This window comes from Piliocolobus tephrosceles, chromosome 14 (assembly GCF_002776525.5).
Source record: "Piliocolobus tephrosceles isolate RC106 chromosome 14, ASM277652v3, whole genome shotgun sequence".
Taxonomy (NCBI): domain Eukaryota; kingdom Metazoa; phylum Chordata; class Mammalia; order Primates; family Cercopithecidae; genus Piliocolobus; species Piliocolobus tephrosceles.
The window spans coordinates 28,453,143-28,480,728 of NC_045447.1; the positions used below are offsets into that span (position 1 = coordinate 28,453,143).

At 36.0% G+C, this 27,586-nt stretch overlaps 1 protein-coding gene across 1 annotated transcript in view; it reads left to right on the forward strand.

Moving 5' to 3' along the window:
- The window catches only part of SVEP1 (sushi, von Willebrand factor type A, EGF and pentraxin domain containing 1), a 234,079-nt gene that overhangs the window by 47,160 nt on the left and 159,333 nt on the right, over positions 1 to 27,586 (forward strand). Inside the window, exons 4-5 of the mRNA XM_023202055.3 lie at positions 19,279 to 19,437; positions 20,245 to 20,424. Coding sequence (XP_023057823.2) covers positions 19,279 to 19,437; positions 20,245 to 20,424 — 339 coding nt within the window. The remainder of the gene's footprint in view (positions 1 to 19,278; positions 19,438 to 20,244; positions 20,425 to 27,586) is intronic.

Sequence of the window (27,586 nt, forward strand, 5' to 3'; positions counted from 1 at the left end):
TTTTCTTTTCTCTAATATTCTATGAATTCCTTTGGGGCAAGATTACGCCTCCTTTATTTTTTATAGCCTCTGCTAAACAACATATGAACTTGGAGTAAGCATTAATAAATTTTTGGTGAATGAATGAAGGAGTAAATAAATAAAGTGAGCTGCATGTTTAGATACTAGAACACAGCATATGGGAACTCTGCTTGGCTCCCAACTTCCTGGGAATTTTCCATTCCTTTTTTGGAGAAGTGAAGGTGAACAAGTCTACTGACCCTGGGAAGCACTGGCTTAGTATCAAAGTAAGCCATCTGGAAGGCTGAGTTCAACAATAGGAAGTGGCTAATCACACGTTTATCTCTTTTATGTTATCTGGTTACTAAGATTGTTTCCAAATTTATTTCTAAAACCACAATAGTGCACATGTGTGTGTCTAAAGCTATTTGCATATATTGATGGTTTGGGGTAGTGTTTTAATTCATGAACAATGCAAGATACAACATTCAGGGTACTGTGGATTTTTACTATTTAAACAAGTTATTTAACAAATCCATAAATCAAACCGTTACTGCCATAGGTGGCTTTATTAGTCTGTTCTGACACTGCTAAGCATGATATACCTGAGACTGGGTAATTTACAAAGGAAAGAGGTTTAATTGACTCACTGTTCTGCAGGGGTGGGGAGGCCTCAGGAAACTTACAATCATGGCAGAAGCAAACACATCCTTCTTCATGTAGTGGCAGCAAGGACAAGTGCTGAGCAAAAGCAGGGAATTCCTCTTATAAAACCGTCAGATCCCATGCGAACTCACTTACTGTCATGAGAACAGCATGAGGGTAACTGTCCCCAGGATTAAATTACCTTCCACTGGGCCACTCCCATGACATGTAGGGATTATGGGAACTACAATTCAAGATGAGATTTGGATGGGAACACAGCCAAACCATATCAATGGCATAATGTTTTCCAATAAAACCTGAGGTTTACAAATATTGTCAAAATATGGAAGCAGTTAAATGAAAGTAAATCATGAACTATAGAACAAGTTATAAAAAAATCAAATCACATTATATATGAAATATTTAAGACAAAATCATAAATACTAATAAAGCAAGGTTACTCTATTCTATAATTTAATATTCAAAACAAAGAAAGTTGCTTTATCATTTGCATGCCATATCCTTGTTCACTTGGAAAATCCAAAGGAATCAACTGAAAAATGCTAACATTAATAGAATAGATTTGCAAGGTGGCAAGATAGTTTAAAATCAATAAAATTTGTTATGGAGAAACATTACACTGTTTAAAATGTGATAAAAATTTCATTTATACGAACAAGAAAAAAATGTGTTTTCTAAGAATAATTTGAAAGAAAATTGTGTGACCTTCATGAGAAGCTGTAAAAAGCTGTAAAATTTTATTGATACTGATATATTAATAAGGGCTGGGCATGGTGGCTCACGCCTGTAATCTCAGCTGTTTGGGAGGCTGAGGTCTGAGAATTGCTTGAGCCTAGGAGTTTGAGACCAGCCTGGACAACATGGTGAGACCCCATCTCTACAAAAAGTACAAAAATTAGCTGGTCATGGTGGTGTGCCTCTGTGGGCCCAGCTACATGGGTGGCTGAGGCAGGAGAATCACTTGAACCCAGCAGGTGGAGGTTATAGCAAGCCAAGATCATATCACTGCACTCCAACCTGAGCAACAGAGCAAGACCCTGTCTCAAAACAAAACAAAATAGAAACAAAAACAAAAAAACTGATATATGAATAGGAATACCAATTTATGAATTTATGCAGGAGGAATTGCTCTTTCCAGTTATTATAATACTTATGTATACTTTTCATCATGTTGTATTCCATCTATCAAAGTGGCCATAAAGCAATGGGTAGTCATGAAGACATATCCCTAAAGTCCAACCAAGCAGGTCTCTGTAGTGACCAGGATATACCAATTTCCAAAATGTAGTTTCTTACAGACCAATATCTCTGATGAACATAGATGCAAAAATCCTTACCAAAATACCAGTAAATCTAATCCAACTGCACATCAAAAAGACAATTCACTTTAATCAAGTGGGTTTCATCCCAGGGATGTAGGGATGGTTCAACATACATAATTCAATAAATGTGATTCAGTACATATACAAAATTAAAAACAAAAACCATGTGATCATCTCAATAGATGGAGAAAAAGCATTTGATAAAAATCTAGCATCTCTTTATAATAATAACCCTCAGCAAACTAGGCATAGAAGGAACATACCTCAAAATATAAAAGCCAGGTATGACAAACTTACAGCCAATGTCATACTAGGTGGGAAAAAGTTTAAAACCTTCCCCTTAAGAACTGGAGTGGACAAAGATGCCCACTTTCAACACTTTATTCAGCATAGTACTGGAAGTCCTTGCCAGAGCCATCAGAAAGAAGAACTAAAGAGCATCTAAACTGAAAAAGTGGAAGTCAAACTAACTCTGCTAATGATATGATTTTATACCTAAAAACACTAAAGACTCCTCCAAAAGAATCCTAGATTTGATCAATGAATTTAGTAAAGTCTCAGATTACAAAATCAATATACACAAATCAATAGCACTGCTATACACCACCAACAAAAATCAAGCTGAAAATCAAATCAATAACTCAATCTCTTTTACAATAGTAACAAAAAAACAAACCCAGGAACATACTTAACCAAGTAGGTGAACCATCTCTACAAGGATAACTACAAAACACTGATAAAAGAAACCATAGATGACACAAACAAATGGAAAAACATCCCATGCTTATTAATTGGAAGAATCAACATAAGGAAAATGACCATACTGCTCAATGTAATGTACAGATTCAATGCAATTCCTATCAAAATAACAATGTCATTTTTCACAGAATAAAAAAAAAAACTGAAAATTCATACAGAACCAAGTAAGAGCCCAAAGAGCCAAAGCAAAAAGAACAAATATAGAGGCATCACATTACTCAACTTCAAATTATACTACAAAGCTATAGTAACCAAAACAGCATGGTACTGGTATAAAAGTATATATATAGACCAATGTAACAGAATAGAGAACCCAGGAATAAAGCTAAATACAACCAAATGATGTTCAACAAAGCAGACAAAAATATACACACTGGGGAAAGGACACCCTATTCAATAACTGGTGCTGGGAAAATTGGCTAGCCACGTGTAGAAGAATGAAATTGGATCCCTGTCTCTCACCATGTAAAAATATTAACTCAAAATGGATTAAAGACTTAAATATAAGATCGAAAACCCTGAAAATTCTACAGTTAAACCTAGGAAAAACTGTCCTGGACATTGACCTAGGCAAAGAATTTATGACTAAGACTCCAAAAGCAGATGCAACAAAAATGAAAATTAATAAATTTAAAATTAAAATTAATTTTTAAAATTAATAAATGTAATTTAAATTTTAATTTAAAAATTAATACATTTAATTTAATAAGTTGATTTTTAAGCTTCTGCATAGCCATAATTATTATAATAATCACAGTAAACAACCTACAGAATGGGAGAAAATATTTGCAAACTATGGACCTGACAAAGGACTAATATCTAGAATGCACAAGGAATTCAAACAAATCAGCAAGGAAAACAAACAAACAAACAATCTCATTAAAAAGTAGACAATCAACTTAGACATTTCTCAAGGAAGATATACAAATGGCCAACAAACATATGAAAAATGCTCAAAATCACTAATTATGAGGGAAATACAGATTAAAACCGCAATGAGATACCAGTTTACTCCAGCCAGAATGGCCATTATTAAAAAGTCAAAACACAAAAGATGTTGTCATGGATATGGTGAAAAGGAACACTTATGTACTGCCAGTGGAAATGTAAAGTAGTAAAACCTCTATGGAAAACAGTATGGAGATTTCTCAAAAAGCTGAAAGTGGATCTATCATTCAGTGCCACTACTGGGTATCTACACAAAGGAAAGGAAGCCATTACATAAAGAAGATAAACGTGTATGTTTATCATAGCATAATTCACAATTGCAAAGATACGGAATCAACCTAAGTGCCCATCCATTGATGAGTGGCTAAAGAAAAATATATATATATGTATATATACACACACACATACACATACACACACCATGGAAAATGTATACACACACACATACCATGGAATACTATTCAGCCATAAAATGAATGAAATAATGTCTTTTGCAGCAACTTTGATGGAACTGGAGACCATTATCCTAGGTGAAGTAACTCAGGAATGGAAAACCAAATACCACATGTTCTCACTTATAAGCGGGAGCTAAGCTGTGGGTATGCAAAAGCATACAGTGTGGTATAATGGACATTGGAGAGTCAGAAGTGGGGAGAGTGGGAGGGGAGTGAGGGATAAAAAAATGCCTAGTAATTTTTTATAATCGTATATGATATACACTATTTTAGTGATGTGTACACTAAAACCCTAGAGTTCATATAATTCATCCATGGAACAAAAACCCACTTGTACCCCTAAAGCTATTGAAAAAAATTTTTTTTGTGAAATTCACATAAGAAAATTACAAATGGGCAATAAACATAAGTAAATATGCACAATCTCACTAATAATGGACAAATACTAATTAAAGTGAAAATATTTCTGAGCCATAATATTGGCAAACATTAATTGATACTTTCCTTTAATTAAGGCTGTAGGTAAATAGGAAGTTTCATACAATGATGATGGAAGTATAAATTAGTGAATCCTTTATGGAGCACAATTTTTACATTTTTATCAAAATATTAAATATTCATACTATTCACCTCATTAATTTTTAGGAATCAATCATTAAAGAAAAAATAAAATCCTTTAAAAATGCAGTTTCTCTACTTTGAATATTTCTGGATGTAACTTGAAATTTTCCTTCCCTGTCTTCTGCTTTTAAAAAATGTTTTTTTATTATGTTTTTTCTTTTGAAATAATTATAAAGTCACATGCAATTTTAAGAAGTAATATACAGAGATCCTGTATATCCTTTCCTGCTTTAAAGGATATCCTCTATATCCTTTTCCCCAATGGTAACATCTTGAGATACTATAGTACAGTATCTCAAACAGGATATTGACATTGATATGGTTACAATACAGAACATTTCTGCCACCACAAGAATCCTTTTGTTGCTCTTTTAGAGCTGCAGTCACTTCCGGCCAACCCATAGCCACCGCCTCCACTTTTAACCTATTGCAACCACTAATATATTCTCTATTTCTATAATTGTGTCATTTCATGAATGTTATATAAATGGAGCCATGCAGAATGTGACATTTTGAGCCTGACTTTTTTCACATGGCATAATTCTCTAGAGATTTTTTCCAGATGGTTGTGTGTACCAATAATTCATTTCTTTTTATTGCTGAGTAGTATTTCATAGTATAAATGTACCACAGTTTAACCGTTTGCCTGTTGAAGGACATCTGGATTGTTTCCAGGTTTTGGCTTTTATGAATAAAGCTGCTATAAACATTCATGTATAGGTTTTAATGTGAACATAAGTCTTTAATTCACTGGGCTAAATGCCCAGGAATGTAATTGTGGGATTGCACAGTAGTTGCATACTTTTTAAGAACCTGCTAAAATGTGTTCCAGAGTGGCTGAACTACTTTACAATTTCCATCAGAAATGTATGAATGATCCAGTTTCTCTGCCTCCATAACAGCACTTGGTGTTGTCACTATTTTTTATTTTAGCTATTCTGATAGGTGTTTGGTTTTAAATTGCATGTCTCCAGTGACTAATGATGTTAAACATCTTTTTATATGTTTATTTGCCATCTATATCTTTTCTTCAGTGAACTGTCTCCTCATGTCTTTTGTTCATTGTCTAATTGTTGTTTTTGTTTTTCTAATTTTAAGTTATGAGAGTTCTTTATATAGTCTACATACTAGTCCTATGTCAGATATGTAGGTTGAAAATATTTTCTTTTTTTTTTTTTTTTTTTTTTTTTTTTTGTGGGAAAAAATTTTTTTTTTTTTTTTTTTTTTTTTTTTTTTTTCGGAGAGCACAAAGCTTGACATTTTATTTGCGTTTTCAGAATACACCCTAGAGACTAAGAAAAAATAACCTCTCATTCCTAGTATGCAATTTATAACAAAATACAATCATAGAAAATCTGATTTCTTTCCCTGGATTTTGTTTCATTTTTGTGGCTCTTGGCAAGCTCATTATGACAATATAGACCTAGAGAATGGCTGACATTCTTTTTTTTTTTTTTTTTTTTTTTTTTTTTATTATACTTTAAGTTCTAGGGTACATGTGCATAACGTGCAGGTTACATATGTATACATGTGCCATGTTGGTGTGCTGCACCCATCAACTCGTCAGCACCCATCAATTCATCATTTATATCAGGTATAACTCCCCAATGCAATCCCTCCCCCCTCCCCCCTCCCCATGATAGGCCCCAGTGTGTGATGTTCCCCTTCCCGAGTCCAAGTGAGCTCATTGTTCAGTTCCCACCTATGAGTGAGAACATGCGGTGTTTGGTTTTCTCTTCTTGTGATAATTTGCTAAGAATGATGGTTTCCAGCTTCATCCATGTCTCTACAAAGGAGGCAAACTCATCCTTTTTTATGGCTGCATAGTATTCCATGGTGTATATGTGCCACATTTTCTTAATCCAGTCTGTCACTGATGGACATTTGGGTTGATTCCAAGTCTTTGCTATTGTGAATAGTGCCGCAATAAACATACGTGTGCATGTGTCTTTGTAGTAGCATAATTTATAATCCTTTGGGTATATACCCAGTAGTGGGATGGCTGGGTCATATGGTACATCTAGTTCTAGGTCCTTGAGGAATTGCCATACTGTTTTCCATAATGGTTGAACTAGTTTACAATCCCACCAACAGTGTAAAAGTGTTCCTATTTCTCCACATCCTCTCCAACACCTATTGTTTCCTGATTTTTTAATGATTGCCATTCTAACTGGTGTGAGATGGTATCTCATTGTGGTTTTGATTTGCATTTCTCTGATGGCCAGTGATGATGAGCATTTTTTCATGTGTCTGTTGGCTGTATGAATGTCTTCTTTTGAGAAATGTCTGTTCATATCCTTTCCCCACTTTTGGATGGGGTTGTTTGTTTTTTTCTTGTATATTTGTTTGAGTTCTTTGTAGATTCTGGAAATGAGCCCTTTGTCAGATGAGTAGATTGCAAAAATTTTCTCCCATTCTGTAGGTTGCCTGTTCACAACAAATTCGGTATTGATGGAACGTACCTCAAAATAATAAGAGCTATTTATGACAAACCCACAGCTAATATCATACTGAATGGGCAAAAACTGGAAAAGTTCCCTTTGAAAACTGGCACAAGACAGGGATGCCCTCTCTCACCACTCCTATTCAACATAGTGTTGGAAGTTCTGGCTAGGGCAATCAGGCAAGAGAAAGAAATCAAGGGTATTCAGTTAGGAAAAGAGGAAGTCAAATTGTCCCTGTTTGCAGATGACATGATTGTGTATTTAGAAAACCCCATCGTCTCAGCCCAAAATCTTCTTAAGCTGATAAGCAACTTCAGCAAAGTCTCAGGATACAAAATTAATGTGCAAAAATCACAAGCATTCTTATACACCAGTAACAGACAAGCAGAGAGCCAAATCAGGAATGAACTTCCATTCACAATTGCTTCAAAGAGAATCAAATACCTAGGAATCCAACTTACAAGGGATGTAAAGGACCTCTTCAAGGAGAACTACAAACCACTGCTCAGTGAAATCAAAGAGGACACAAACAAATGGAAGAACATACCATGCTCATGGATAGGCAGAATCAATATTGTGAAAATGGCCATACTGCCCAAGGTAATTTATAGATTCAATGCCATCCCCATCAAGCTACCAATGAGTTTCTTCACCGAATTGGAAAAAACTGCTTTAAAGTTCATATGGAACCAAAAAAGAGCCCGTATTGCCAAGACAATCCTAAGTCAAAAGGACAAAGCCGGAGGCGTCACGCTACCTGACTTCAAACTATACTACAAGGCTACAGTAACCAAAACAGCATGGTACTGGTACCAAAACAGAGATGTAGACCAATGGAACAGAACGGAGCCTTCAGAAATAATGCCACACATCTACAACCATCTGATATTTGACAAACCTGAGAAAAACAAGAAATGGGGAAAGGATTCCCTATTTAATAAATGGTGCTGGGAAAATTGGCTAGCCATAAGTAGAAAGCTGAAACTGGATCCTTTCCTTACTCCTTATATGAAGATTAATTCAAGATGGATTAGAGACTTAAATGTTAGACCTAATACCGTAAAAACCCTAGAAGAAAATCTAGGTAGTACCATTCAGGACATAGGCATGGGCAAGGACTTCATGTCTAAAACACCAAAAGCAACGGCAGCAAAAGCCAAAATTGACAAATGGGATCTCATTAAACTAAAGAGCTTCTGCACAGCAAAAGAAAATATTTTCTTCTATTCTGTGGGTTGACTTTTAGTTCTTCTATGAGAGGCTTTTACAGAGCAAACATTTTTAAGTTTGAAGTACATTTATCAATTTTATTTCTATGAATTGTGCTTTTGGTGTGAAGTCTAAGAACTCTTTGGCTATTATTGGTTCCTGAAGATTTTCTCCTATGTTTGTTTCTAAAAGTTTTATAGTTTTATATTTTATACTTAAATCCATGATATTTTGACATAATTTTTGTATAAGGTTTGAGACTTAGGTTAAGGTTAATTATTGTACTTATGGATGTCTGATTGTTTCAGAACCATTTCTTGAAAAGACTATTTTTCCTCTATTAAATTGTTTTTGCACTTTGGTTAAAAATCATCCAGGTGTAGATGACAGGTTGATGGGTGCAGCAAACCATCATGGCACATGTATACCTATGTAACAAACCTGCACATTCTGCACATGTATCCCAGAACTTAAAGTATAATTTTTTTAAAAAGTAAAAAAAAAAATCAGCCAGGTACATTAGTTTAGCTGTATTTCTGGATTGCTCTTCTCTTCTGTTGATCTGTCAATACCACATAGTCTTGATTATTATAGCTATATAATAAGTCTTGAAAGCAAGTAAACTAATTCCTTCCACTGTGTTCTTCTTTATGATAATTGTCTTAGCTAATTTTAATTTCTTTGCCTTCCTATACAAATTTTAGAGTAATATTGTCTACATTTTAAAAAATCTTCTTGGGATTTTCCTAGGAGTTTTATTATATCTGTATATTAATTATGGAAGAATTAACATTTTTACTATGTTGAACTTTCTAATCCACAAATATGATATATTAATTTAGATATTTGATTTCCTTTTCAGCATTGTATAGTATATAAGTTTTGTACATTGTTACATTTCTACCTAAATGCTTTATTATTTTTGAGCAATTTTAAATAATTGTAAACATATTTTTAATTTCAGTGCCCACATGTTCACTGCTAGTACATAGAAACAATTGATTTCTATTTGTTTCCCTTGTATCCTGTAACCTTGCTTAACTTACCTGTTCTAGGAGGGTTTTGGTTTTCTGCTTTTGGTAGAGTCCTTGTAATTTCTTATAGGGAGAATCACATCACTTATAAATAGCTTTAGTTTTATTTCTTCCTTCCTAATCTGAATACCTTTTATTTCATTTTCTTACCTTACTGTTCTGGTTGAACTTCCACTACTGTTTTAACAAAGAATTGCTTTATTTCCAACCATAAGGGAAAAACATTTAGACTTTCATTATTAAGAATAATATTATTTGTGGCTCACACCTGAAGTCCCAGCACTTTGGGAAGCCGAGGCAGGCAGATTGCCTGGGTCCAGGAGTTTGAGACCAGGCTGAGCAACATGGTAAAACCCCATCTCTACAAAAAGTACAAAAGTTAGTCAAGCATGGTGGCGCATACTGGTAGTCCTAGCTATGGCAGCGAAGGTGAGAGGATCACTTGGGCCTGGGAGGTCAAGGTTGCAGTGAGCCATGACTGTGCCACTGCACTCCAGCCTGGGTGACAGAGTGAGACCCTGCCTAAATAATAATAATAATAATAATAATTGTATGATTTTGAGGTTTCTCTTCATTGAGTTGAGTAAATTCTCTTCTATTACTACTTTTCTGAGAGTTTTTATCATAAATTGGTGACAATTTTGTTTGCAGAAATTTTTCTTCATCGATTGTCATGACCTTGTGCATTTTCTTCTTTAGCCTGTTAATATTGTTAATATGATTACATTGATTGATTTCCAAATATTGAACCAGTCTTGCCTCCCTACAGTAAACCTGACTTAATCATGATGTATAATTCTTTTTACATATTGCTGAATTCTATTTGCTAATATTTTGTTAAGATTTTTTGTGTCTATATTTATAAGATATTGTTCTGCAGTTTTTTGTTCATTTATACTCCGCATCTCACTTAGGTATCAGGGTAACACTAGCTTGATAAAATGAATTTGGACATGTTCCCTCTTCTGGTTTTTGGAAGAAATTATGTAGAAGTGGTGCTGATTTTTTTTGGTAGATATTTGGCAAATGTTTGGTAGAGTTTTCCACTGAAATCATCTAGACCTGGATATTTTTTGGACATTTTAAAATTATGACTTCAACTTTCTTAACCATAGGGCTATTCAAATCATTTTTAATACTGTATGAATTATCATAGTTTATAATTTTTGATGAATTGGTCTGTTTCATTTGGGTTGTCAGATATGTAAGTAGAGCTGTGCATAGTATATAGTATCTTCCATGTCCATGGAGTCTGCTTACCTGATATTGGTAATTTGTGCCTTCTCTCTTTTTCTCTGTATCAGTTTTCCTAGATCAATTTTTTTATCTTTTCAAAATCATTATTCTATTAATTTTCTCTTTTTTCTGTTTTTAATTTTATTGATTTCTGCTCTTATATTTATTATTTCCTTCCTTCTGTTTAATTTGGGTTTATTTTGCTCTCCTTTTTCAAGGTTCTTTAGGTGGGAACTTAGATTATCAATTTGAGACTTCTTCTTTTCTAATTTATGCATTTAGCACTATAAATTTCCCCTTCAACTTGCTTCATCTGATATAACATACATTCCTTCTTTTCTTTCATTAATGTTTGCACAATGTATCTTTTTCTATAATTTTACTTTGAACTTGCTTATATTATGTTTAAGTGAGTTTCTTGTGGACAGCATATAGCTGGATCGTGTTTTTAACCCTATTACCAATCCCTATCACTTAATTGGTATAGTTAGACTACTTATATTTGATGTAATTATTGATATGTTAGGGCTTAAGTCTGCCAGTTTATTTTTTGTTTTCTGTTTATTATCTCCGATTTTTGTTTCTCCATTTATTTTTTTTCTGTCTTCCTGTGGGTAAACTGAATGTTTTTTAGAATTTTATGATTGAATGAAAATAAAAATAATGTGACATAAATCATATACAAAATGCTATAGGCATTCAAAAATGTTTCCCATTAGTTGTGGGGGTGACAGGATTTGAACTTGGTTTGAATGATAGGATTTGGACAGTTAGAAATGAAGACTTGCAGAGAATGAAAAGTATAAGCCTGTGATGGGGACTGGAGGTAGCTTGCATGGATGGGAAGGTAGGAAAAATCTATGGATAAAGTGGGATTCAAGGCAAGACAAGTAATAGTAAGGACTATATTCTAAATTGTACTGGGACTTGAATTTCAGGCTGAAGACTTGGCCTTTGGTTAACTGGCAATAGTGAGCTATTGAAGGTCTTAGGGCAGGAAAGTGGCAAGATAAAAGCAGTGTTATAGGAATACTAATTTGGCACCTGTGGCTGAAAATCACTGAGTGTGAAGCAAAGTAGAAAAAGCAGCGTATGTATGGAGGTTAGAGACAATCAAGGCCTAAAACAAAAAGGCTTTTAAATCAGTGTACCAATAATGGAAATGGATAACAACTGACATAATCCATATTTCCAAACCCCCACAGACCTTAGTTTCTTATTGAATGTGAAGTAGAGAGTAAAGAAAGAAAAATATCAAATCCAACTATGGCCTGAATATTACTCATAAGTTACCACTCTTTATAGGATCCAAAGGGAAATACGTTTGACAATAAACACCAAACTACATTCAGAATCTTTTCTCCTTCCTAGCTGCTAAGATTGAGGGTCATTAGGGCTGACATATGCCAATTCTCTTTTTCTTTAGGACAGGCTAACATTCAGCAAGTATGCAACAATACAGTTGTAAAAGTTGTTAAAATCCCGAAATACTTACGTGCTGGTTGGTAAATTGCTATTGTTCAAGTCCCTTGAGTGCCTCTTTGCTGATCTGACTCCCTTTGCAGGCCCACTGGCCTATCCCACAATCCAGCATCTATAAAGGTAACATCTGGTAGATAAGTTGGTATGCAGAACCTTGCTTTCCTGCTACAGAGGATGTCTGATCTCAGTGATCAACAATCATGCCATTCTGAATTGTAGCTTTTTAAATGTTATCCCTGCCACGGATGGAGTTTTCTCCCAGAAGGCTCTCAAATTATTCACGCAAATCGACTTCTGTTGGACCTACACAAGTCTGAATCCCAGGGATGGATCTACTCTAGGTTCAAGTTGAAACCCTGTTGCACTGAAGTTCACAGACCTTCATATTTAAATAATTATCCACTGGTAATTTTTAAAATTGTTATTACCTAGTGAAAATGAAGAGTACAGTAAGTCATGTACTTTCAATCCTGATAATGGGAATATAAAATAGTTTAACAAGAGACTCATGGGTTTATAAAGTTAATATTCTTTTGCCTAAGAAAATTTTTAAAAAATGGATCAAATATTTAAGGGAACAAAATGTTTAGAGAAAAGCTGTTTAAGTTAGTAAAAAATTAGAATCAACCTAAGTGTCAAACATTAAAAGAGTAGTTAAACCAAACTTGTTTAGTAATTTTTTTCTTGTTTAGTAATTCCTTTCTTACATGATTCTGAGTTATTAGCTATTTTAGAAAATAAAAATAAGGTTAAAGATAATTCTAAAAAATCTCCAGAGGGCTTCTCCTAAAAGTACTTGCCAATGAAATTTTAATTATAAAAATCAGGATGATGTCACCTTTCTCATCCAGATTGTAAACACTTTAAGACAATAAAGAATACAGAGTTTTCAACAACAAGGGATTCATTTAAATGTTCCCTACACAGCCGGTTTTGATGTGTGAATATATGTGTGTATTTTTGAGTGTGTATTTCTGAATACACATATATTGATCCCCAACATATGAAAATTACTTTGCTGATGCAACCTCTTTTGTACACAGTCCTTTGAGGGTTTTGTTTTTTGATAGACTTGTCCTGATCCATCACTAATCTCCTGGCAATTCTGAGCATGTGCTTACATTTGCAATATGGCATCCTGTAGTTAGGGTGCCATTTCCTGCCATGGCACCACACCAGAGTTCAAATGCACAACTTTGCCCAAATAGGCTGTACTCCAGCCAAATAAGCTAACCAGTCACAGGGAGAATGACAGGCTGCTAATGCATTCTACACAGGTATGGATGTATAGAATTCAGGGCTGAAAGTCTCCTCATCTAATTCATTGAGGAAAATAGAAAGGATCTTGGCTGCCTCATAAAAACAAAGTCCCTATAGGCACACCTGGGTCCTTGTCTTATTTTTGAAAACATTGGTTCGACATGGAGAAAACACGTTCTCTTCTAGAGCAGTGTATTCCTACGTTGAAAATCTTAGCACAACTCTTTGCAGGAACAGATTCCTTATTCAGATCAACTCCATTAAGTCGAAAAGAGAATGCGGGCCCAGATTTTTGCTTGGTTTCTTACCTATTTGTAGCAGAAAGTAGAGCCTTGGTGTTGTACAACTCCAAAGAATGCCATTATTATTCACATAAACAGGCACACTTGAAGTTGTGGAGCGCACAGTCTAAATGCAGCTCATGCAACTGCCATAAAACTCTTTAAAGTGATTTGTTAACTTTTAAAGATGAATTGTGCAAGGAAGTAAAGGCTCCTAATATTTATCAGGGTTTTTAAAAGTTAACCTAAGACATGTATAAGGAGAAATTTTGTAAAGTGTAAGTCACTGTCTAATGTATGTTATTAATACTAAAATAGTCATCTAAGAAATTGATATTTAATGGGTAAGATATATTAGAAAGAGTGGAGAATTTTTTTGTGTTTTACAAATTCCAAACTGATTGGTGTTTTTATTTACTTCTGTCAAAGAATTGCATGGTCAGCTGAAGAAAAATCGAATGTTAGTACAACGTGATAACTTCACTAATTCACACTTCCAGTAATAGTAGCTGATAACTGCCAAGATATTTCTGAAAAGAGAAAGTGCTTATTTTAACAACAACAGAAAGAACAATTAAGAAATAATATTTGGTACATTTCCAGGAAGGAAACATCTCATATTAAAAAGGGAAAACAATTTGTAGCCTTTTACGAAGACTTGTGAAACTTGTTCAAACCAAAGATGTATTTCATTTTTTTCAACTTTTGCTTAGTTTGGGATGAGGAATTTTCCCCCTTGGGAATCAAGGAAGTTGATTACACCTCTCCCACTAGAATTGTGCAATGCCTTTAAATAGTTCTCCTAAAGTCTGTTTTTCATTATCATTATGAATTTCACAATACATTTCCAAATGTACTTTTGGATATTTTTATTCAAAACTCTGTTCTCCAGTGTTTTAAACTTGTGATTATTCAAAAGATTTTGGAGAGTAATACTATAAGATTAGGTCCTTTTCATGCAGTATTATTTTAAAAAATAATTAATAAAATCTGTAGGCAGAATCTGACCATTCATATGGAGGATTTTTTAAGTTGCTTTTTAGTAGTATTCTATTTATGGAATCATCTTATGTTAGCCTTGGAAAGATCATAGACATCCTTACTTGTAACTTCTGTATATTATAGTGAAAGAAAAAAAAGTCACTTGCCAGTGGCCCCATAGCCTGTTAGTGGAAGAGCCAAGATTGCAACTCAGTTGTCTTGACTCCAAGTCTACTGTCCTTTCACTTCATTCTGTTGTTAGTCTTCCTGACTTTACTACTCTCTTTGCACACCAAACCCACCCTCCACTCTCTAGCAGGGCTTGTTTTCTTTGCTCTTCTTTGATTGAGTGACTGCCAGCTCAGGCAACTGGCTGGACAATGGCCAGGTCAGGTACTTGGAAGACTCTTTGAACATATAGGAGCATATTTCCCACTGAGGGAATGAGAAACCTCTGTGTTACAAAGAGTGTGATGTGTGCCAGTGCAGAGGAATGGGCAGTGTATTCCGTGGGCTCCACGAGAAGGCAACAAAATCTGTCTGAAGAAGTTAGAGAACCTTTAAAGAATGAGTTAGAGTCTTGAAGGATACTGGAGATTCACTCAGAGGCAGGAGGGCAGAAATGCAGAAGTGGAAGATAGGAAAGGGAAAGAAAGGAAGGTAATATTTACCAAGCGCCAGAGCATCTATCTGGCACAACGAATCTGTAAAAGAAGTATAATTATCTCTTTTATGGTTGAGAAAATGAAGGGTTGGGGACATTATTCTAGCATTTCCCAAATGCCAACAACATGCCAGGCATTGTTGCTTTACTCACATGATTTCAATTAATCCTAACAACAACAACAACAACAACAAAAATGTACAAGGGAAGTACTACTCCTATTACACGTGAAGAAACCAAGTCACAGAGAAATGAAATAAATTGCTCAAACTCCCCGAAAATGTGGTGGGAGTCAGGGGAGGGGGGATACTATAAAACTAGGCACTGGTTGATCTTGAAGCAGGTTCTAACCAGCTTATGATGTGCACTGGTTCATTGCAGCTGCAGAGGTAGGAAGGTTACAGACAGATCAAAGATATCTTTATATTCCAGGCTAAAGAGAGAGGGTCTTATCTGGTTGGTACAACTTTTAGGTGGAAAATGATTTGACTGAATTTATAGTTTTGAAAAATGTTCAGGTCGCCACATCTCAAATGGATTGAAGGGTAGAGGTAAGGCCAAGGGACTAGTAAGGAGGATGTTGTAAAAACCAGAAGAGAGATGATGAGGTCACATCTAAGATAAAAGTAATGTAGAAGATTTTTAGGGAATAAGAACCAAAGAACATATTTTGAAGGAGATAGAGGAGGAATGAGGAATCAAAGTGGTCTCCAAGGTCAGAGAGCCAATAACCATGAAATGAAATCTATGATTTGAAGCTGGGCATGGTGATATGTGCCTGTTGTCCTAGCTATTTGGGAGGCTGAGCTGGGAGGTTTGAGAGTTTGAGCGCAGCCTGGATAAAAAGCAAGATGGGGTCTACAAAAAAAAAACAAACAAAATATATGATTTGAGACAATACTCTCTTTTATAAATAACTGTTTACTTTTTTTTTTTTTTTTTTCTTTTTGAGATGGCATCTTGCTCTGTCACCCAGGCTGGAGTGCAATGGTGTGATCTTGGCTCACTGCAACCTCTGCCTCATGAGTTCAAACGATTCTCCTGCCTCAGCCTCCCAAGTAGCTGGGATTACAGGCACCTGCCACCACATCCAGCTAACTTTTGTATTTTTAATAGAGATGGGGTTTTGCCATGTTGGCCAGGTCAGTCTTAAACTTCTGACCTCAGATGATCCGCCCACCTTGACCTCCAAAAGTGCTGGGATTACAGGCATGAGCCACCCATGCCCGGGATAATTTTTAAAATATTTTTAAGAGACGGGTATAGCTGTGTTGCCCAGGCCGGTATTGAGACTCCTGGGCCCAGGTAATCCTCCTGCCTCAGCCTCCCAAAGTGCTGGAATTATAGCCATGAGCCACCATGCCTGGACATAAAATAAAACGGCTTTGTTTTCTAAAGCCATGCACATCCTTGAATGTCTTTCTCTTCCCACTTACTTACCAATGACTTGCCCACATAATAAAATTTGGGGTTCATAATTTTTTTCACAAAGCTATATATCATATTCAGTTTTTTTCTGGCATTTGTTTTTGCAAAGAAAAAATGAAATATCAGTTTGATTTTCCCCTTTATGAGTATCTTAATTTTCTTTCCTATAAGTTTGTAATATTTTTCTTTCATCCTGGATATGACTTCGGTTAATTTTGCCTGGAATTTAATGAGTACTTTTGCATTAAAGCTCCAGGTTAGGAATATATCCTTGCATTAATATCACAACCATTACTTCTCTGTCTACACAATTCTCTTGTTCTGGAGTTATATGGCTTCTTTTTACTGGCCCAATGACAATTCTAATTTTGTATTTACATTTTAAACTTTCTTTTCTATCTCTCTACTTATCTAGATCATTTTCTTCTATAGCTGCTGACTTCTGTTTAAAGGAAACCATGTTGTCTTTCATCTTTTTGAGGATCCTGATCAGATAGTTACTGATATTTTTATAGAAAAATATTATACTATTAATATTCAGTAATATAAATAATTCAATAATTCAGTATTGCTAATACGATGCTTCAAAGTAATGTTTCCTTTATGCTACATTATTTTTCATGTCTTATATCATTGTTACTATTTTTAAGTGTTTCCTTTATTCATAGTCACAAATCTAGCCAGATCTAGAATTTGCTACTATATATCATGAGAAAATGGTATCTTTTGTTTTTAAAGAAAGTCAAGAATTTTAGAAGCATGGCTTTTCAAATAATGACATATTATGAATCCCACCTTTCAATATGATTTTGTATAGTTTTAGTAGATTACAATGACTTAGCTTTAGTATTCAAGGGGCCTGGGTTTGAGTCACAGCACGTGTGGTGGTAAAGAACATGGACTCTGGATCTGAATTGTCTGGATTCAAATCCTAGCTCTGCCACTTAACTCACTGTGTAACTATGACAAGTTATTTAAACTCTTAGTGGCTTTGTTTTCCCATCTACGAATGGGATTAATGACATTAGTTGCTTCATAAGGTATTAGGAAGTTAACAAGATAATATATACAGAATAGTCCCTAGGACTTAGTGAATGGTATATATATATATATATTTGCTTGGAAATTCTATCTCTGTCACCCACTAACTGAGTAACTTTAGCCATCATTGAATGTCTCTAAGCCTCCATTTTCTGATCTTTAAAATGGATATAATAATACTCATGAGATTAATGTAAATATTAATAATATTAATCTTGTAATGCTGCTTGTTCATACCGTGAGGATTAAATGAGATAATTTATGTAAAATATCCCCGCATAAATGCACACTGCTTGGTTGCAACTGTTATTTAATAGTAAAATGCAACCTGGGACTATGCCACATTTAACTGGTTTAACTGAGTATTGCAAGTCTCTTGATTCCACAATTTCTCTATTATTACATTTCTGAAATTTAAATTATTTTACAGATGCATAATTCCAGAGGGATTAAGTTACAAATTCAAAGCTACATTGTCTGTGTAGAGAAAGATTTGAAGCAAGGTCAATTAGATTCTGCTTTTAATCCTTTTTTTCCATGAGCCTGGGAAAAGCAGGGTCTTTAATTCTTTTTTGTATAAAGGGCCTAGTTCGTGTCAGTTGGATTATGTTCCTCAAGTCCTTCACTTTCTCCTCATCCTTTCTCAAGGTCTTTGAACAGAAACAATGGGGCTTTTTGCATATCTGCAGTTATTCTCCTTTGCTAAGAGAGGGGCTGGGCCTCAGTGGTAGAGGTGAGCTGCACAGGATAGAGGAGATGGGCTGTAGGGGACATCATACTTATCAAGGTTTCTTTAATCTGTTGAGGATCATTGATTCCTCCTAATGACTTAATATAAGTTGCTATTTTGAATTTTCCCACAGATCAGCCCAGACATTTCATGCTGTGTGTTGTATTTGAAACTAATTGTGGGACATAAGAGGCCACTTCATACCTTGCAAATAACAAATGACATCATTCTTTAAAAAACAAAAATGTTGGTTTCTCTCTTTGCTTGAATTATATTACTTTCTTCCTTTTTTTTTTTTTTTTTTTTTTTTGAGATGGAGTTTTGCTCTTGTTGCCCAGGCTGGAGTGCAGTGGCACAATCTTGGCTCACTGCAACCTCTGCCCCCCTGGGTTCAAGCGATTCTCCCCTCTTGGCCTCCTGAGTAGCTAGGATTATAGGCGTGCACCACCACGCCCAGCTAATTTTTTGTATTTTTAGTAGAGACAGGGTTTCATCATGTTGGCCAGGCTGGTCTGAACTCCTGACCTCAGGCGATCCACCCACCTCAGCTTCCCAAAGTGTAGGGATTACAGGCGTGAGCCACCATGCCCAGCTTACATCACTATTTCTATGGAAAGCTGTTCTTTGGCTTTCTCTCCCATGTTAATTTCAAACATTTTGTTAACTACCAGCTAAGGTGCCACATAACATGGACTTCTCTGGCTTGTCTGCCCACAGCTTGCCCGTCAGGGACATACAAACCTGAAGGTTCACCAGGAGGAATCAGCAGTTGCATTCCATGTCCTGATGAAAATCACACCTCTCCACCTGGAAGCACGTCCCCTGAAGACTGTGTCTGCAAAGAGGGCTATAGGGCATCTGGCCAGACCTGTGAACGTGAGTCTCCCACTGTTGGAAAATAGGAAATGTAAAAGCTGATTTCTCTGAGAGAAATAGTGCTTGTGTTTGCATCCAATTCATTTAGAATGATCTTTAATGTTCTTTTCTGTAATCATATTTTTGGGGGGAGTGGGATGATTTGCTTTTATAACATTCTTATCACAGAACACATCCCTGTCCTGCTCCAGTGAAAGGAGAACTGAGATGCTGGGAGTAACATCACCTTGAGATCAGAAAGGCTTAGTACCTGGAAAACATTTAAAATGAATCAAAAAAAGAAAAGCCACAATTTTAACAACAAATTTGAATAAAAATGAGCTCATCTTAGTCACATTTATCTTTGAAATAATACATCTGTATAAGTAAAGGGTCTCAGTATTATTCATACCAAAAATTAAAAATATTGAAATAACATATACCATGTACAAGAAGCTGTGGCTGTTGGGGTTTGTAGCAAATATACTTTGCTGCCTTATTTGTTCTTTATTTTGTTCTACCTTAGTCAAGAGGAAAAGTATCTAATGACATATAAAGGTAAACAGCTATAAAATACTTTTTTTAAAGCTTAAAAAATAATATTTAGTTTGTATTTAAAATTTAATTGGGAGTTAGTACCTAATAGGAATCAGATATAAGGGTTCTTCTTCCAAATATGTACTTGAAAATCCATATGCAGTAAATGGAAATGCTGTAGGCAATTGACACATATGCATAAATGTCCCCTTGAAAGAAAAAGAAAAATACAGGATATGTCATAGACGAAAGTCTAACTTTGCTTTTCAATTTTATTTTTGTAAATGTTAGTTGTCCACTGCCCTGCCCTGAAGCCTCCTGAAAATGGTTACTTTATCCAAAACACTTGCAACAACCACTTCAATGCAGCCTGTGGGGTCCGATGTCACCCTGGATTTGACCTTGTGGGAAGCAGCATCATCTTGTGTCTACCCAATGGTTTGTGGTCCGGTTCAGAGAGCTACTGCAGAGGTATGCAAACTGCCAATTTACATTGTTTATTTATTGTCTTGCTTGATTTCCTTGATTTAAGCTCTAGTAAACCAGTCAGTTCTTCATTTCTTTTTGGATTTCATAGACCCCACACTACAGAAAGAGAAAAATTATAGGAAATTTGAAATCAGACCTACCAAGTTCAATTGACCACATAATTGTAAACTACGCCTTTTGTATCCCTTTTATGAACAAGCAAAGAAAAAGTTTGCCTGAGAAGTAAATGGACAGGTTACCCCAAACCTCAAATTTCAAGCCTCCAAGACATGGTATAAAGGAGAGTTTAGAATAATCGGAGTGAAAACTTTGATGCCTCCTAGAATTGTAGGACTTAAGGAATCACACAAGCATCCTGCAACAAGAGCAGTTAGCCAACTTGTAATCTCCAGCCTTTACTTCGGCTGGTCGACCTGTTATAGAAAGTAGAGAATTTGTCAACGTGAGAGCCCAAGGAGCCTATTCAGGCCAATAGAAAGTGGGCACCACCAATAGAATCTGAGGCTCCCATGTCAAATACAGAGAAGCAATAATAATAAAAAAAAAAAATTTGTAGTGCCTCAATCTGCCTCCACTTGCCATCTCCAGGACCTACTTTCCTACTTCTTACAACTGTCACACAACCAACTTCCTAGGGTTTTACAAGTAGGGTTGGAAGAGGAGGATATTTAAGAAAAGGTAAGAGGGGGCCAAGCCAAGGGACTTGAGGACCTCCATCAGAATCCCTGACCACGAAGCTTCTCAGTACAGTATCTGCTCCCTACCTACGGTTGCCAGATGAAACACGGGATGCCAGTTAAATTTGAATTTTTGATAAACAAATAATATTTTAGTACATGTAGGTCCCCTTCAAGATTTGGAACCAAGTTATACTAAAAAATTATTTGTTGATTTTCTGAAATTTAAATTTAACTGGGCATCCTGGTTCATCGGTTTGTTTGTTGCTAAATCTGGCAACCTTATCCCACCACATCCCCTAGTCATTTTTTGGCAGAACACTTTGCTGAGGATTTGACTGCTCCAAAACCCCACAGATCAGCTGGATCACTGGTTTAAGATAAGTAGTTCTGTCTTCTGGTCTTTTCTTGGCATCCATATCCATAAAGTAGAACCACCTACTCATGACTCCAAGATCATTTGTGAATCCCAGGGGACATCTATGTTGGTACCAATTTATTATGTGCCAATACTGAACTCATCTATAAATGTAAATTGCCCTACATGGTATCCCCAAAAGACAAGGAAAACTGGAAAGAATCAGCAGATTGAACAAAGGAGACCTGACAGAAAAGAAAGAAAAATGCAATCACTGAGATTCAAAGGCAACTATTGCTAAAATAAGGCCAGGATTCCAAGCAATGAAAGAAATTTGAGAGTAAAAATATGTATTCGAAGTAAAAAAAAAAAAAAAAAAAAAGATTACTGACACAATGAATGGACCTAGTTAGAAGTCACATTAATAAATTAGAAAACCAACTCAAGAAATTCATTTGAAAGTCATCAAAAAAATTCAGAGATAAAAATATGAAAGAATAAAGTAACATGAGAATAGTCACAGGAAGTAGACTCTTCACATGAGGAATCCAGAGAGAGAACAGAATGGAGGAGATGCACCAGTAGAAGATCTAAAGATATATCCCTGAACTGAAATTTTGAAAATATTCACAACCCAAATCTTGGATATTCAATTTAACATCACTTAGTAAGTGCCACAAAAAAATATTAAAAACAGATTTATGTCTGGAAATAATCTTAGTGAACTTTCTGAATGCCCTAGAAAAACAGAAAACTGTGTCCCTTTCATAGTTAGAAACAACACTACCTACCAAGGAGAAAGAATCAGATTAGCCTTAGGCTCCTTTGTTGGCCATTCTCAATGTTGGAAAATAAGACTATGTTGCCAGGATTCTGAGGGAAAAGAATAGGCCCTAGATTTCTAAACTCAAGCAAGCTACTGTTCATGTGTGAAGGCAAAGGAAAGACATTTTCAGTCATGCAGCCTCAAATGGTAAAAAGTCACATACCATTACTGAAAAAACGAATCCTTGAAAACTTGTAAAATACATTTTTGTGAAGTCAATAGTTCTAAGTTCTGTGTAAAATCTTTACCCCTTCTTCCAAATACCTTATGGTAGAGCATGGGAAATACTACATTTTAACTTGCCACTCAGTAGCCTTCCAAAGAGGAGTAAGAAAATCAGAGAAGACTGCCCTTTCAGGATAAGGTCTGGCCCCTGCCTGTCGAGCCTCCACCTTCCATAACCAAGCCTTGTGTGTGTGACCCTAAAGCTGTAAGAAATAACCATGCTCTCTCAGGAAGCTGGCCCTTTGAAGCTGTTCCCACAGCCTGGCTCTGCCTTTGCTTTGGGTCCTCTCAACCCTCCACTGCTGCCAACCTCCTCCTCCTGAATGGGATGACCTCTACACATGCATCTGCATATGCAGATCTACCCCCACCCTTCATTATGTTTCTTATGCTATGTGTCCGGGTCAGTCAAGGAAGCACAGTCACCATGCATGTTATGGGATGAGAAATTTATTTCAGGAAATGGAGCTTACACAATTTTAGAAGGAGCTTGGAAACAGAAGAGGAGTGGGAGGATCAGGGGAGTTCTTGACAAGTCAACTTGAGAGCCTGCCCAGCTTTTGAAGTGGAATTGCTAAGGAGAAACTCGTGGAAGGCCTAAGAGAAGCTTTACCTCTGTGTAGTTATGTTTCTGTGGCTCTGCAGCCAAGAACCTTGCAATGAACATGGGGCCACCACTGGTCATGGGATCAGCAGTGAGGACGTGGAATGAAGGCAAGCAAGGGCAAGCTGGAACCCCCTGGGCATTACTCCATTTTTCTATCACTGACTCTGATGACAATGACCACTTCCTCACTTCTGCCTTCCAAAATCAAGTCCAAGTTCCTCTTTTGATCAACCCTAACTTGGAACCACAGTAAAGGGATTCTGTGGTTATATATACAAAGGGATATATTTCCCAATGTAACTAATTTGTCGCAATACAAAGTGCCACACTTTTATTGGTAATTAACTTGTCTACCCCCTCTGCTAAACTGAATTCGTTATGAGCGCAGAATGTACTTTTGCCCCTCAATCATTGATGATACCTCTGGTGAATGAATGGAAACTTGAATTTAACAAATACAGATACCGATAAAGGTATACATTGATGTACGTTGATAAATACAGTATATACATTGATGACCTGCTTCTGTCATTCATATTAAAAACCATGCATGGGTGTGATGGCACAAGCTTGTAATCCCAGCTACTTAGGAGGCCGAGGCAGGAGGGTCACTTGAACACAGGAGTTGGAGGCTGCAGTGAGCCATCATTGCACAACTGTCCTCCAGCCTGGGTGACAGATTGAGACCCTGTCTACAAAAAAGCATGCTTGTTCTCCTTTATGTAATTTCAATTGCAATTCCAATATAAATAAAATAATTTAAAGCAGAGTAAGGAGAGATGCTACAATTCAACTTCACCTCCAAAGTTACTGCTAACCTACCAGTATACAAAGTTGTACTGAATGAAGGTGCTTACCCAGGTCCTTACACTTTCACTAATGCTCAATGTATTTAGTTACATCAGATATTGTTCTATGAAACACGTACCATATTTCACTAAATCTGAAACACGTTTTTTAAAACATTTTAACATCTCTAAAATGGAGATACAGCTTAAAATCAGTGGCAGCAAACCCTTTAATTGGCATTACTGTTTCCTTGTTAGTGGCACATAAAATAATATTGTGTCTTACAATGGGGGATTCAGTGAAATATGGCGGTTAGGTAGGAATTCATTTCTGTTTCATAGTGGTTAGTATGGAGAAAGTAGTATATTTTTACAGATTTAATTATAAGAACAGTAAATAATTTTAGTTATATTATACTTTCTTAAAAATATTTGTAAGATTGAGGCAGAAATGAAAGGCCTGCATAAAATATAAAGCCTTTTGCAAATGTCATGTTACATTGTTAATGTTTTTGTAGATGTTGACTAATAATTGGTAAGCTTGATTCTCATTTCTCCTATGCACTTTTCATAAAGCACTTATACTCATTTTCAGTTTTATCTGAATTCTGCATTTCTTTCTAAACAGGAAAAGATTCCTTTGTGGTTTCTCAGTCTTAACTAAATAAACCTGAGAAAAAAGGTTCAACCAATGAAGGTTCAGTAATAGATACTATCACAATTTGGAGACTAACAGGAAGCACGTGCCTAGAAAAAAAAATCTGATTAGTCTTTAAGATGGGAACCAGAGTAGCTTCTTACATTATCTACTACAAGTAGACTGTTCTCTTAAAAGTCTAAGTTGCTGTTTTCTAAAAAGGCAAATAAATATTTAGAGATTGTGATAACATAAATGTAAGTCAAGAAATATTGTAGGATTTTTCAGCTTGTTGAAATGAAAAAAAAATAAGTTGAGAATTCTTTAAGAAGTGTGTTCCTATTAAAATGGTATTAAGTGTTCATTCTTGAGTGAAATGTTTAAGGACTAAATAGGAATCATTGCATATGCTTTGTTTTCACTGGGGAGCAATGGAAGTTTATTAATAGCAACATCTGAGAAGCAGTATAATTTGCATCTGTATGAGGCACCGACTTTAATTTATTATCAGTAATAAATCCATTTTGTCTCAGGTTAGGAAAGCTGGAGTCATCTTGGCAGTTTGTTGAAGCCAAAACACTGTTTAATATGGTTTTCCAAATTTTATACATCAGAATTTATCTGATTCACCTTTTAATCCTATCTTACACTTGGCATTGTGATACACATGAAGGACACACTCAATAAAAGTCAAAATGCAGAAGACAAGATGTTACCATGCACTTGGTAGACACAATAAAGATTCTATTTGCATAATGAATGCATTCAGGAAAAATTAAAACATGGAAGGCAAAATGTTTCTGATCATTTTTTATTAATACTTGACTTTGGTCCAAACCATTCCAGGGATAAAAGAGGCTAGGACTTATTATTTAATCTGTAATCTAACTCTTGCATTTTCTTTAAGGAGTAATCAATCCTAAACTTTTATTTAATGCACACAATATTGATGCTCTGCTGATTAATATAATTTGAATGGGTTCATTGTAGGATAAATTCAAACAGTGACTTCAGTTGAATATGCACTTGAACATTTTGCCCCTAGCTTCCTTTCCTGATATTTTAAGGTTATCTTCAATATAACTAAATATATGCATGGTATGAACAATTGGCAAATGCAGAAAAGTAGAAGAAGAAAAAATATATCCCACCCAGAGTCTCAACAAAATTCTTGAGTCCCAGATGTTTTGTTCAAAAATCTTTAGAAAAAAATAATAAGAAAAAAAAAAAAATCTTTAGAGATTGTTGTAAGAGCTCTCCGAGAGGAAACCGAACTTTATTCTTTTGCAGGGGTTATTTCTGTCTTTTGTACAATGCCCAATGCTTGTAGGATTCTATCTATAATCTATCAAGATTAATATATGTCCCCAACATTTGGCATATTCAACAGGCACTGACTCTTTTTTCCTCTCCAATCTCTGTTCGTGACTGGAATGTGCATGTCTTCTGACTGAGAGGGTGCATTTTCCATGGGTCTTGACAGCTCCCCCATCTTCCTCTTTCTTTTTCCCTGTTTATTCTTTCCCCTCCCCCTCCCCTACCCTTCTTTCCTACTCTGACTTCCCCTTCCCCTCACCCTGCTCTTCCTCTTCTCCTCTCCTCTTCATCTCTTCCACCTATGTTTCCCCTCCCTTTCTCTTTCCTTTCTTCTCCCCTCCCTTCTTCACGGCTTTTCCTTTCTCCTTTACACTCCTCCCTCCTTCCCCTGCTTGGAAACCCTGATTGGAGAGAATCTAAGTTAGAACTAGAGGAGAAGAAGTGTAGGACAAGACTATAAACTCTTTCTAGAGGGTTTTCTCTAAAGAGAACACGGAACGTGATATATCAGAGGCTCCTGGAGAGTATGGGAACTGATGGAGTTAAAGCACTTGAAGGAGTGATCCCAGAAGGTAAGAGGTGATTGTCAGAGACTAGGAAACTTAGATTGGTGACAGCGAGGTCTAGAGGGCATGGCAATGGCAGAAGCTGAGATAAGGTGAAGGATATGATCGTTAGAAAAGAGATCATTCTGTAGGTTGCCTGTTCACTCTGATGATAGTTTCTTTTGCTGTGCAGAAGCTCTTTAGTTTAATTAGATCCCATTCGTCAATTTTGACTTTTATTGCCATGCTTTTGGTGTTTTAGTCATGAGATCTTTGCCCATGCCTGTGTCTTGAATGGTACTGCCTAGGTTTTCTTCTAGGGTTCACATAGCAAAGACTTGGAACCAACCCAAATGCCCACTAATGATAGACTGGATAAAGAAAATGTGGCACATATGCATCATGAAATACTATGCAGCCATAGGAAAAGATGAGTTCAAGGGACATGGGTGAAGCTGGAAACCATCATTCTCAGCAAACTAACACAAGAACAGAAAACCAAACTTCGCATGTTCTCACTCATAAATGGGAGTTAGATGATGAGAACACATGGACACAGGGAGGGGAATATCACACACCGGAGCCTGTCGGGGGGTAGGAGAGCTAGGGGAGGGATAACATTAGGAGAAATACTTAATGTAGATGATGGGTTGATGGGTGCAGCAAACCACTGTGGCACGTGTATACCTATGTAACAAACCTGCATGTTTTGCACACGTACCCCAGAATTTAAAGTATAATAAAAAAAAAAGAGAGAGAGAGAGAGAAAAGAAGAGATTGGGAATATAACTCCAGGATATTGGAATGATCATTTACATACATAAGGAAGTCACTAAGGTGTGTGTGTATGTGTGTGAGAGAGAAGGAGAGAGAGAAAAAGGAGAGAGGAGAGAGAGAGAGAATTTAAAAAAGGGTATTGGATATATAATATGATACTTCAAAGGAGCTGGAAGCTTTTAGGAAGGAAGGAGAGAGAATGATGTGGGAAGACAATCAGGAGCAACAGAGACACCTCCTCACCTCCAGTCCCTGTTATAGAAGACAACACGATTTTTATTAAGTCAATCAAGTGAGGGAAAAGTAGCTCAAAAGGAAGTTTAGGATATGAGTTGATTTACTGAAACCCACCGTTATTCCAGAAGGCAGGTCCCATGTTCTGTGGGG